Genomic DNA, 13,423 nt, shown 5'->3' on the forward strand with positions numbered 1-13,423 from the left:
AGTGCCAGTTCCATCTTCACGCTTGATAGTTTTTTGCGACTGCACTTGAAGAACCTTTCAAAGTTTTTGAAGTTTTACGTATTGGCTGACCTTCATGTTACTATTTTCTTATTTGAGCTGTTCTTGCCATAATATGGACTTGGCCTTTTACCAAATAGGGCTATCTTCTGTATACCATCCCTACCTTGTCATACAACTAATTGGCTCAAACACACTAAGGAAAGAAATTCCACAAATTAACTTTAAATAAGGCACACCTGTTAATTGAATTGTATTCCAGTTGACTACCTCATGAAGCTGGTTGAAATAATGCCAAGAGTGTGCAAAGCTGTCATCAAGGCAAAGGTTGGCTACTTTGAAGAATCTCAAATATAACATATAACATACTACATGATTCCATATGTGTTATTTCATAGTTTTGATGTCTTCACTATTATTTCAATGTGGAAAATAGTTTTAAAAAATAACCCTTTTATGAGTCGGTGTGTCCAAACTTTTGACTGGTACTGTGTATAAGTTGTATTCTTCAAGAATCAATGTGTATATATATAATTAATTTATGTCCAAAAACAGATGTAGCAACTAAAGTATTTTCAAAGCCTATTAAGCTGGATTTCCAAAGCCTTGAGAGCTGGTCCAAAGCCTGGTTCCTTTTCATGTAATTGCATGTTAATCTATTTCAGTTGACAGCATTTTTGTTTATTTTATATGTGCCAATGTTGGACCTTTTCTCCCTCCTCCAGATCTCCCCTCTGCTTTCCAGAAGAGTCCTTCTCCAGAGTAAGTGCCCATCCATACCAGCATATTTCTCTCATTGCATTGGCTGTATTCTAACCAACCCATTTTCCATTCTTATGTGCCCTTTTTTAAGAATCATTGCATATTAATGTGTGTTTATCTGCTTCTCATAACAATAAGCATAGCAATATGTAGCCATTGAATGCATCCTTACATATTGTTCTTTTAAGTTTGAGACAATAATGTAATATTGCAATATCCTGTCTTATTCTGTTCAACTGAACTCATCACTTCTCCTGTGACTCTTCTCTCTTCCTCAGAGCTCGCTCGCCTTCTGACAGCCCTGACAGCGTTCTGAAGATAAAGCTGTGTCCTCCCCTGTCTTTCTTCCCCAACTCCTCATCTTCCCAGTCTGACCGTTCCTCCTTTGATAAAGGCAGCCGTGGAGAGTACCAGGACCAGCGTAGTCAGCTCCTGTCCAGCTCTTCTCCCCCACCCCACTACACCATCTTTGAGAGCCACCTGGGGGGTAATGCCCCCTCACCCTCTGCGCTGGAGTCAATCTCAAGAGGCCCAGATGGACGTTTCATTGTCCAGCCCCTGCTAGAGGGGTCTACTCTTTCCAACATGAAGAAAAACGTGAAAACAGTCTTCCTACAAACCAAAACCAATGGGGGAGATAGCGGCACAGGGAGCAATCAGACATCTTTCAAAGACTCTCCAAAGTCCAGCAGTCTGAGCTCTGAGAGGGGAGAGAGAAAGGACTCCTACCTTACAGTGGAAGTTACAGACCTTAGCAAGCCACCTGCTTCCCCGGGTAGAGTGAGGGCCATGGCCAGGAACTTCTCCCGTCACGGCTGCTTCTACTCTGATGACGATCAGGGCATCTCAGAGGCTCTGCTGGAGAGAGACAGCTTCTACTCCGACAGCAGTGAGAAGAGAGCCTGTGACTCCCTGAAAAGATACCATGCTGGGCACCCAGAGGACATCTTACCCAGCCTGGGCAGGAGAGCCAGACAGCTGGAGAGGGACAGGCATCACCAAGCAGGCTACCATACCATGGGGAGAGCGGGCCAGCTGACCAACGCCAGCACACTGGTCTCACAGATTGATACAAGTGAACAAGAGCTGGATAACCTCAGCAAGTGTCTGCAGTTGGCCAAAGAGAGGGAGGAGATGGAGAGGGAGCTAGAGAACTATACCGCCAGCCAGAAGGCAAGGGAGCGGGAGCTGGAGAACTATACCGCCAGCCAGAAGGCAAGGGAGCGGGAGCTGGAGAACTATACCGCCAGCCAGAAGGCAAGGGAGCGGGAGAAAGAGGAAAGGCAGCCTGAAAAGGAAGAAAGCCCTAACAGGGAACTGGATAGTTCAGGGGCTGAGGATCCTATATGGAAGCCACAAGACATTACCTTACGTCCCAAAGCCCACCGGGCTTCCGGGCAGACCCATCAGCTGTTGGACTATAGGAGGGCCTGCTACTTTGGGAACACGAGCAGCCCAATGGACCGGCTCCCTTCCTCCTACATCCAATGGGACATCAGCCCAGTCACCTCTATCAACAGCCTTATCCCAGTGCAGAGCCCCTTAGAAAGCACGACACCAAGGGTCCAACATCCTCACCAAGGTCACATTGGGTCGGCCATGAAGGACTCGCTACCTGAAGACTGCTCATGCTCCCCAGTCACTCAATGCACCACTCTATCTCTGCTCTCCCCTACATCAGAAAGCCCACCTATTGGTCAAGGAACAGCCAGAACCAGAGCCAGGTCGAGGAATCCTGACAGAACTGTAGTAAGAGAGCAGGACACGTATCGTAGAAGCTCTATGGTTGAGGAAGGCTGGAGGGAAAAGAAGCAACCAGGGGGAAGTGCCTTAAAACTAAGATCGTCCTTTGCTTGTGGTACACAGCATCTGGAGCCAGCAGCTGAAAGTGTCAGATCTGTTTCAGCAGATCGAGTAAGGGACACAAGTCCTGTTCAGCCTTACCCAGGCACTGCATCATATAGTCTGTCTGAGAAAACAGAGACAATAGATGGCCTTAGGGAGAGAGTAAATCAGAGTCCTTCTAGTTATTCTACTTTGCCCTATGAGCTCCACAAAGCAGGGGCCAAAGGGAAAGTGATAGATGATAAGATTGGGAATGACCCTCGGAGTTCACTGTTATACCCTGAGCAGGAGAGAGAGTGTGTCAGGACACGCTCCAGAAGGAGTGATAGGGCACTTTTTAGTGACAGCCCCAGTCACATTTCCCACTTAACTCTTCTGGAAGAGTGTGATCGTGACCAGTCCCAGTTCTCTGTTGCCAGAGTCTCAGAGTCTTTCAAGAACAAGCAGACAAACCAGGCTCCCAAAATGTCACCACTGCAGACAAGTGCAATTCTGGAGTATTTGAGCCTCCCGGGTTTCATTGAGATGAGTGTGGATGACTCTGGGGATGAATCTGAACTCACAGTCACTACTTGCCAAAGCGTAGAGCCACAGACAGAGACTTCTCTGGAAGGTAAGCCAGATGTGGTTCCTAAAGACTGGGCAGTTCATGTGCAGGAGAACCTTGAGACAAGTTCATGCCAAAAAAAAGTTTTTTTTTTAGAAAACAGACACTCTGTTGGTCAAGCAGGAACTTCAGAAGCAGTTGAGAAGCCAGCCTACAGATACTCTCTGCAAGTGGAAGCAAGAGATTCAAGCCACAAAGCTGGGATTCCAGACTGGTCAAAAAAACAATCACCTGGTTCAGTACTCACAGGAAGTTATCATCACAACCATGAGCAGTCGCAGCCACTGATTAGTCAAAAGACCACAGCCTCAGAGAGACAACTATCAAGAAGGGGTATAAGTCCAGTCAAGACGTTGGTTAGTGCAGATAAAAGCATGGCAGACGTTGTGTCAAAACACCCTGACACTTTTGCCGGTAAACCAGAGTCATATTCAGAACAAGCCCAAAGACTTCATTCTCAGGGCGACAGGACTAATAAAATAGCCTCTAAGATCCATCAACCCCGTGCACCATTTATGAAGAAATCTCTGAGCATCGGCCCCTGCAGAACACTCTCAGGCATGGGACAGCCTCGTCCATTTCTGAAGAAGTCCATCAGCTTAGGGTCACAGAGATGGGAACATTTTGAAAGCCCAAGGACTTATGTCTCAGAGAAATGTTACTGGGATAAGTTCCCAAACTCAGACGTCCAGGTCAAGTCCTATAGTTTAGGACGCACCCCTGCATCCTCCTTCTCCAGGCCAGGCCCTTTGTGGCAAGAAGGTGTCCCTTTTAGACGGCCGAGTGTAAGCAGCTTGGAAAGGGCTAGGTATGCTGAAAGATCCCCGGAGAGGCCTCGGTATGACAGATCCCTATCCAGTTCTTCCTATACCTACCTAAGCTCCTCCATGTATCCATCAAGTCAACCCCCTGGCTCTGCTAGACGAGACCTATCTGATCTGCGTAGACAGGCCAGTGCTTATCCTGATGCATCCAGGTCACCTATCACATATCAGGATGCCCTGAGGTCTGTACAGCACATATATGTCCCTATGGATTTCTCAATACCCCAGTACCCACCCAGACCAGACAAGTACCCACCCAGACCATGCATGAGGGGGGACTACCCAAGGCCGATAGAGTCCAAGAGGGGCCCACCGAGGCCCAACCTGCACCGGATGTATAGCTGGCCCTCACCCTACCATGGTGGCCCTTTCCCACCCAGAGATGTAGACAGTCATAGACAAGCAGAGAGAAGGATGGGTAAGGGGGCAGGGGCAGAGGTGGAGATGAGCGATAACAGGGAAAGAGGGAGGGCCAGTTATGCCAGTCAGAGCAGTGGGAGAGGTAGCGTTGGCCTCCTTCGCCAGTCCCTCTCTATCACTCCCACCCTTCTCAGCTCCCCAGAGACAACCGAGGAAAGTGAGACACAGAGACACAGAGCCGAGATGGATCTACTTGAGCAGAGAAAGAAAAGGTGAAACTACCGCACCAGTCCAACATCACACAAATTTCTTCACAGTCCAAAAATGTAGGATATTGCAAATATGTTATTGATATACTGTTAAACTATTGCTATTGTCTTGTGTATGTCTGACTGACCACTTGTTTTGTGTGTCTGTCAATAGTAGGAACACATCAGTTGATGAGAGTTATGAGTGGGATTCTACTGATGTCTGTGTGGACTCGGAAGTCCTGGAGGCCATGAAGCCACAGGCAGTGGTAAGACGGGGCAGGGGGGAGGGCAGGCATGATCGACCCCGTTCTGCGGCTGGCCTCCAGGACCGCCACAGGAATGGTAAGAGAATAGTATGTTATTATTCACCACACTGAATGTATCATATCATGTGTGAATTCATTTGTGCCTTTTGTTGTGGTTGTGGTGATGTGAGTTGTACCCATGACTCTCCCATTCCATGCTGTTCCTCTCCCTCCCGCCCCTCAGTCAGTTCACCAGTTTCCAACCCACCTCGCTGCCAATACAGTCGCTCCCTAAGTGAGGCGCGCTTCAACGCACTCCGCCTGGAGTACCAGGAGTATAGGCGCGCTCAGGGATCCTCCTGCACCAGTGATCCCTGCCTCCCCTCCGACACAGACTCCAACTCAGCGCTCCTCTAACCGCCTGCCCACCTTGGTCCGTTCCTTTCTGCCTGCTACTGCTACCCTCTCACCTTCTCTTTGACCTCTCACTGCCTGCCTTTGTCCCTAACAGTTTTCATCCCTCTCTGTTGTGAAATTGTACATTCACTTTTTCCTTTAATTTTACAACGCTGTCTTTTTAAGCAATGCACAATTTCACAACCGATGGATGAAAATTGTCAGGGACAACAGCAGGCAGTACTAGCTAATGGAATGACTATCTTGCAGTATTTTGATGTATTGTTTGTCCTGGGAATGTATTTAAGTGTGCTGTATTCTATCATTTTGTGTTTCAGATATTTCAAAGAAAGGAAGCAAATAGTTTCTCAGATGCACATAATACAGCACTGTGGTCCTCGATAAATGCTGGATATCTTTATTGAAGCTTCATGATACCTCATTTTTTTATATGTACAAAATCCATATCCTCAACAGTTCAACTGGATCTTCTGTGGACAGAACAATGCCAACTGACAGACCGGATATGCTGCTTGATCATATGGCGCACATTGTACACACCAATTGCCACAGATATCAATACTTGTGTTGTGTGCCATCATTATTGACACAGAATAATACTTTGATCTGTTTGAAGCCTATTATGAGATGCTGGATATTTATATTTCTTGTGTTTTGTGTAATCAACACAAACATTATTTTGCATTTAGAGTCACCAATCCCCAAGGGAAATGGATTGTGCTTTGAGTGAGCGAGGCTTCATCTTTGTATTGCATTGTTACAGTAGGTAGAAACACTTTTTTTAAATTACTTTCCCAATTACAACCTTGTCACAGGTGAATCTCCCTCAATTATGTGTTTGTAATCATCCTCAGTTTTCTCTGCAGAGTATTTCAGACAGGAAAGTGTTGAGTGATTGCTTGTAAGAGTTAACAGTGTAAATGTGTACTGTAGCCCTAGACAATTAAACCTTATACTTTTGGTACCATTCAAAAACTCAACATCCTAATACATATGAAAAATAATTCATGCTGACATTTCTTGACTTGAATTTAAAAATATCTGATGTTGTTCATGACAGGGAAAGGTTGTGTATCATCTTTGCTTTACCTTTGTCAAAAATAAGGTAGTTCACAAATATGGTTAAACATATTCCCAAATTAAGCATATATTAAATTATTAGAGATCAAGAATAACAATATGGTTTGAGATTAAGTACCATATATATTTTAATCATTCTTTTTATCTTTTGTACTACAAACACAATTAGCATTATTGTATATTTATTAACATGGGTTTTGATATGCAACAATGTTTACATGCAAATTCACATCATTGATGTGAAAACCACACTGTGAATATACTCAGTTAAGATTAATTATATGTTGGAATAAGAAGTCTCCATTTATTGTTGTACATTTTATAATTAAAAATGTGTCCTGACTTTTGTTATGTAATGACAAAACTGTACTTTATACTGGAACTGTTTTACAGTAACCAAAAAAGGAAAATAAAAAATAATTGAGGCCTGTACTATACATAAGGAGCGGCTGTAAATCTGTACATTTGGAGCACATCTGCATTTTTTAAATACATTTTTTTATGTTTTGTTCCAACTGGGTTTAAAAAAAAATATCTGCACATTTGGTTGTTCTTAATGTCATTTTTATGTTTGTATTGAATAAATTGTTTTATCCTGAATGCACCAGAATGTGACATTATTTGACATCGAAGTATTGAACAGGGTCCTGAACTATCCAGTTTACACTCGTTCATTTTATTGGTCACGGCCGCACGCCCGACTAGCATCACCACCCTGGATGGTTCCGACCTAGAATATGTGGACATCTATAAGTACTTAGGTGTCTGGCTAGACTGTAAACTCTCCTTCCAGACTCATATCAAACATCTCCAATCTAAAATCAAATCTAGAGTCGGCTTTCTATTCCGTAACAAAGCCTCCTTCACTCACGCCGCCAAACTTACCCTAGTAAAACTGACTATCCTACCAATCCTCGACTTCGGCGATGTCATCTACAAAATGGCCTCCAATACTCTACTCAGCAAACTGGATGCAGTTTATCACAGTGCCATCCGTTTTGTTACTAAAGCACCTTATACCACCCACCACTGCAACCTGTATGCTCTAGTCGGCTGGTCCTCGCTACATATTCGTCGCCAGACCCAATGGCTCCAGGTCATCTACAAGTCCATGCGAGGTAAAGCTCCGCCTTATCTCAGTTCACTGGTCACGATGGCAACACCCACCCGTAGCACGCGCTCCAGCAGGTGTATCTCACTGATCATCCCTAAAGCCAACATCTCATTTGGCCGCCTTTCATTTCAGTTTTCTGCTGCCTGTGACTGGAACGAATTTCAAAAATCACTGAAGTTGGAGACTTTTATCTCCCTCACCAACTTCAAACATCTGCTATCTGAGCAGCTAACCGATCGCTGCAGCAGTACATAGTCTATCGGTAAATAGCCCACCCAATTTACCTACCTCATCCCCATACTGTTTATATTTATTTACTTTTCTGCTCTTTTGCACACCAGTATCTCTACCTGTACATGACCATCTGATCATTTATCACTCCATTGTTAATCTGCAAAATTGTAATTATTCGCCTACCTCCTCATGCCTTTCGCACACAATGTATATAGACTCTTTTTTTCTACTGTGTTATTGACTTGTTAATTGTTTACTCCATGTGTAACTCTGTGTTGTTGTCTGTTCACACTGCTATGCTTTATCTTGGCCAGGTCGCAGTTGTAAATGAGAACTTGTTCTCAACTAGCCTACCTTGTTAAATAAAGGTGATTTTTTATATTTTTTTAAACAGTTAGTGAGATGGAACTCAAGAGTGTATCATTCACAGACTTTACACCTTTACTTTATTCACAGACAACACACTCAGTTCAAAACTGAGGGATGCAAATTTTGTGATGATAATGCTGTGTCCTACTGCACCACTCTTCTCAGACGGGATCTCAGCACAACTTGTGCCTTCTTCTGCCTCTCTGCTATTCTGGAGTTTAGGCTCTGTTTGATGGCTGGCAAGATTACTCTTTCTCTCATGCCAATTGAGGCTGGGGGCCTTCAGAAGGCAAAAATAACATGCTTATTTTAAGTAATATCATGGAGCACATTAATAACACTATAAATAGCATGACTGACTTACAGTTTTTTTGGCAGTGACTTGAGAGGTAGTTTTGGAAACATTCCAATGTCTTTGTCTCTGAAATAAATAATTAAATATGAAGACTATTTTAGGGATGAGTTTTTCCAAACATTTTGCTAAATTGTGTAGGCTATTTCACCTGTCTGCATCAGAGGGGTAGGCCTTGGTCAGTGTGTAAGCCTCTTGGGACATTTTCTTGTTGTTGACTATTATGTCTTTGAGGATGGCCTTCACACGTAGCAGCTGAAAAACAAGTTGAGAGAAGAGAGTTTTAACATTCTAAGATTAAGTGTGACATGGTGTTCTTACATGCTGACATGGAATGAGAGCAGAACATGATACAGTAGGGTCCTCTCTGTAGCCTACCTCCTGGGACTGCAAGTTGTTGTTTTTACAGAGCTGTCTGATGATGACCTCACACTCCTGCAGGGTGGGGGCATAGGGGGAGTGAAATGGACCACCATCAATCCGCAGGGGAAGCAAGGATGTGATCAACCCCCTTTTTGATTTTGCATTTAAATCTGATCTTAAAAGATGAGATGTGCTTGCTGTATCCACTCTGCATGCGAGTGAAAATAAAGAGAATGTTCAATCAACACTGCCACCAAAGTCTTTTATTATTAATGATATGTAAGAAAGATATTATATGGGTGTTAAGTGTGATGATTACCTTAGATTTGCTGATGGAGATGGCAGATCATGCAGAGGATGGCTGGTCTGCTCTGTGTAGCTGGGCTGTTGTGTTTGAGATCTGCATCTTGGAGATACTAAACCACAAGGGGAAAGGGGGGGGGGGGGTATAAGAATAAATTTCAATAAGGAGGGACACTTACAATTTGTTCCCCAATAGCATGATGGTGTGGGAGGAAAAAAAACACAGAAGAAAATATCAGGCATAGGCCTACTCATACCTTCAGATTGTTGTGGCTCCATTATCGATTGATAGTGCAGTTCTGCAAATTGAATAAATCAATTATTAGGGCTGTTACAACACTATTTAATAATACAGTAGCCTACTAGGATACTCATGATGCATTTAACTGTATACCTTTATTTTCACGTTTTAATTCTTCGATTTCCTCATGTAGTTTCCTCAGTGTTTCTCTGTGTTGTTTTTGTAGGAATAAAACATCCTTCTCCAATGATGCCACTCGTCTAATGTCAGAATCCATGGTGCATTGAAAAGTTAAACTTTCTGAGTCCATCATTTGTGGAGGATTGGGTGGGCAGTCACGGGGTAATTTTCGGTGACATCCGACATGGGACCAGTGGGGCAGGTTCCGGACTGCTATTTTTTGACATGATAGTAGAAAATACAACACGCCTGACTATTAGCTAACGTACCACTTGACACTGTATATGAATCTGGCTAACAATGTTTGCCATTTTAAAATTGTAAAATCAGTGCTTGACTTGGACAGGAGCTCACCGGAATGTAGTGAACTACCGGTACCTAAAATTGTCTACTGCATGAGTTAGTGCACTTCTTATAGAATATTAGCTTAAAAGTATTGCAGAGTTCGTTCACCTAAATATAAAAAGTACCGGCCCAAATTAAACAAGTGTCAGCACATATTTCAGTCCAAACCCACCACTGGGTAAAATTAGGCTACATATCTCTTAGCAGCATGGTAGCCTAAGTTAATAGCACCAAGAGCCACACATGGCAGAGGACCACGATCATGAAAAAAATACGTAACTTTTCAGATTGGCCAATAGGTCCTGATTAGGCTGTTCACGCTGACATATCTCTTATCTTAAACATTTCAGCTTCAAAAGACTGGACTCCACACTGCTCAACTTACTTCCTGATGTCTCAATTTTGCCTCCCTTCAACAAAACAGTCGTTACCATAGCGACCGACAGTCATCATAGGTCCTGTTAAATTACTAGAGGGGTATTGTCATAATCCCTCAAAGTTCCAGAATGGAGTTAAAATGACAACCATATTGGTCAATGAGACCTCCAAACCAGTCAAATGGAAATAAATGGCAGTAGAGGCATAACCTTGATTTTATTTATGCAGGAACATAAAGGTCGTTCTGACTCTCTTCTGAGTGTTCCAGAGCGCAGAATAACTGATTAATTTACGAAAACTCAACCAACACCCGTTGAATTTGGCCGGTGTCAGTAAACATCGGCAAAAAAAACGTAATTAAATTGTTGCCAGCAGCACAGTTACAGTCACCAACGCTCTGGATACCATGAAAACAGCCGAACCAGCTCTGCTATGGCAAGTAAAATGGTTAGAGTGAGGTGTTCTTTCATTTATGCCTAAAAGTATCTTACAAGCCAGTTAGCTTGGGTGCTTGACTGCAGTTGTGAGGTCAGAACGCCCGAATAAACCCTACTCCTCTGCAGTAGCTTCCAGGTTGTGCTCAAGACAAACAATGTATACGAAATGCTTCAGTCTGGTTTTAGTAGACCCCATCATAGCACTGAGACTGCACTTGTGAAGGTGGTAAATGACCTTTTAATGGCATCAGACCGAGGCTCTGCATCTGTCCTCGTGCTCCTAGACTTTAGTGCTGCTTTTGATACCATCAATCACCACATTCTTTTGGAGAGATTGGAAACCCAAATTGGTCTACACGGACAAGTTCTGGCCTGGTTTAGATCTTATCTGTCGGAAAGATAATATAATAATAATAATAATAATATATGCCATTTAGCAGACTCTTTTATCCAAACCAACTTACAGTCATGTGTGCATACATTCTACGTATGGGTGTTCCCGGGAATCGAACCCACTACCCTGGCGTTACAAGCGCCATGCTCTACCAACTGAGCTACAGAAGGACCACAAGATATCAGTTTGTCTCTGTGAATGGTTTGTCCTCTGACAAATCAACTGTAAATTTCGGTGTTCCTCAAGGTTCCGTTTTAGGACCACTATTGTTTTCACTATATATTTTACCTCTTGGGGATGTAATTCAAAAACATAATGTTATCTTTCACTGCTATGCGGATGACACACAGCTGTACATTTCAATGAAACATGGTGAAGCCCCAAAATTGCCCTCGATAGAAGTCTGTGTTTCAGACATAAGGAAGTGGATGGCTGCAAACATTCACTTTTAAACTCGGACAAAACAGAGATGCTTGTTCTAGGTCCCAAGAAACAAAGAGATCTTCTGTTGAATCTGACAGTTAATCTTAATGGTTGTGCAGTCAACCTACAAAGCATTACATGGGCTTGCTCCTACCTATCTCTCTGATTTGGTCCTGCCGTACATACCTACACATACGCTACGGTCACAAGACGCAGGCCTCCTAATTGTCCCTAGAATTTCTAAGCAAACAGCTGGAGACAGGGCTTTCTCCTATAGAGCTCCATTTTTATGGAATGGTCTGCCTACCCATGTGAGAGACGCAGACTCGGTCGCAACCTTTAAGTCTTTACTGAAGACTCATCTCTTCAGTGGGTCATATGATTGAGTGTAGTTTGGCCCAGGAGTGTGTTGTTGAAGATATCCCTCTAGTGGTGTGGGGGCTGTGCTTTGGCAAAGTGGGTGGGGTTATATACTTCCTGTTTGGCCCTGTCCTGGGGTATCATCGGATGGGGCCACAGTGGCTCCTGACTCCTCCTGTCTCAGCCTCTAGTATTTATGCTGCAGTAGTTTATGTGTCGGGGGGCTAGGGTTAGTTCGTTATATCTGGACTACTTCTCCTGTCTTATCCGGTGTCCTGTGTGAATTTAAGTATGCTCGCTTTCTCTCTCTCGGAGGACCTGAGCCCTAGGACCATGCCTCAGGACTACCTGGCATGAGGACTCCTTGCTGTCCCCAGTCCACCTGGCTGTGCTGCTGCTCCAGTTTCAACTGTTCTGCCTGCGGCTATGGAATCATGACCTGTTCACCGGACGTGCTTCCTGTCCCAGACATGCTGTTTTCAACTCTCTAGAGACAGCAGGAGTGGCAGAGATACTCTTCATGATCGGCTATGAAAAGCCAACTGACATTTACTCCTGAGGTGCTGACTTGCTACACCCTCGACAACTATTTGTAAGTCGCTCTGGATAAGAGCGTCTGCTAAATGACTTAAATGTAAATGTTAAATGTACTGTGATTATTATTATTTGACCATGCTGGTCATTTATGAACATTTGAACATCTTGGCCATGTTCTGTTATAATCTCCACCCGGCAAAGCCAGTAGAGGACTGGCCACCCCTCATAGCCTGGTTCCTCTCTAGGTTTCTTCCTATGTTTTGGCCTTTCTAGAGAGTTTTCCTAGCCACCGTGCTTCTACACCTGCATTGCTTGCTGTTTGGGGTTTTAGGCTGGGTTTCGGTACAGCACTTTGAGATATCAGGTGATGTACGAAGGGCTATATAAATACATTTTATTCGATTTTTTTCTCAGTAACTTTAGTTAAGTCAACTATTTTTCTTAAGAGTAGCTTTAGTGTAGCTTAACTTCTTCCTGTATTAAGTAATTGGTAGCATGGTAAACTACTTCTTCAGAGTAGTTTCCACAACACTGATTCCAGATGTGTGTATTAAAAATAGGTTGTCACAAAACACTATAGTTTAGATCCATTGTTTAGCTGGAATGGAATGCTCCTATCTTGTATATTTTACATATCTCATATTACTGTATCATATTATTGTATTATTCAATTGCATAGTTCTTTATTAAAACATTTGACTGTGTAAAGCCTTGCAGCACTTTTTTCTTTGAGAGGGAGGTGGACATGTATAAATTTGCAAAAAAATATGATTGTCCCTGAAATGAAACCATTTAGTGAAATGTATTTGTTTAACAATTCCATGCCATGATTATATGGGAAAAATATACACCAATCACTTTCATAAGCTCTTTAAACCAAAAAAATGCTAATTGGCCAACATTTCTGAAACTGCATATATAGCGTTTTGGAATGAATCTCTTCATTTTTAGTTCTAAGATTGAATGCAATTAGTTAAAACAAAA

The 13,423-nt window shown here is 43.2% G+C and overlaps 2 protein-coding genes across 5 annotated transcripts in view; one reads left to right on the forward strand and one right to left on the reverse strand.

Annotated features, from left to right (window-relative positions):
* Positions 1 to 7,009, forward strand: part of LOC124034353 (protein turtle homolog A-like) — a 54,290-nt gene extending 47,281 nt beyond the window's left edge. Inside the window, exons 18-22 of one of the 4 annotated variants that reach the window (XM_046347437.1) lie at positions 744 to 780; positions 1,059 to 4,688; positions 4,840 to 5,009; positions 5,157 to 5,345; positions 5,647 to 7,009. In XM_046347437.1, coding sequence (XP_046203393.1) covers positions 744 to 780; positions 1,059 to 4,688; positions 4,840 to 5,009; positions 5,157 to 5,329 — 4,010 coding nt within the window. In that variant the 3' untranslated portion in view covers positions 5,330 to 5,345; positions 5,647 to 7,009. The remainder of the gene's footprint in view (positions 1 to 743; positions 781 to 1,058; positions 4,689 to 4,839; positions 5,010 to 5,156; positions 5,346 to 5,646) is intronic. The other 3 variants (XM_046347438.1, XM_046347440.1, XM_046347441.1) reach the window with 3 other exon arrangements.
* A 1,107-nt stretch (positions 7,010 to 8,116) lies between these two features.
* Positions 8,117 to 10,321, reverse strand: LOC124033333 (coiled-coil domain-containing protein 74A-like). Its single transcript, XM_046345327.1, has 8 exons — positions 10,296 to 10,321; positions 9,539 to 9,778; positions 9,402 to 9,443; positions 9,161 to 9,257; positions 8,857 to 9,049; positions 8,630 to 8,733; positions 8,491 to 8,547; positions 8,117 to 8,406 (listed from the first exon to the last, which is right to left on the reverse strand). The coding sequence occupies exons 2-8, from the start codon at positions 9,696 to 9,698 to the stop codon at positions 8,271 to 8,273; spliced, it is 789 nt and encodes a 262-aa protein (XP_046201283.1). The 5' UTR covers positions 9,699 to 9,778; positions 10,296 to 10,321; the 3' UTR covers positions 8,117 to 8,270.
* Positions 10,322 to 13,423: the final 3,102 nt, after the last annotated feature.

The sequence above is a fragment of the Oncorhynchus gorbuscha genome, linkage group LG04 (assembly GCF_021184085.1).
Source record: "Oncorhynchus gorbuscha isolate QuinsamMale2020 ecotype Even-year linkage group LG04, OgorEven_v1.0, whole genome shotgun sequence".
NCBI lineage: Eukaryota > Metazoa > Chordata > Actinopteri > Salmoniformes > Salmonidae > Oncorhynchus > Oncorhynchus gorbuscha.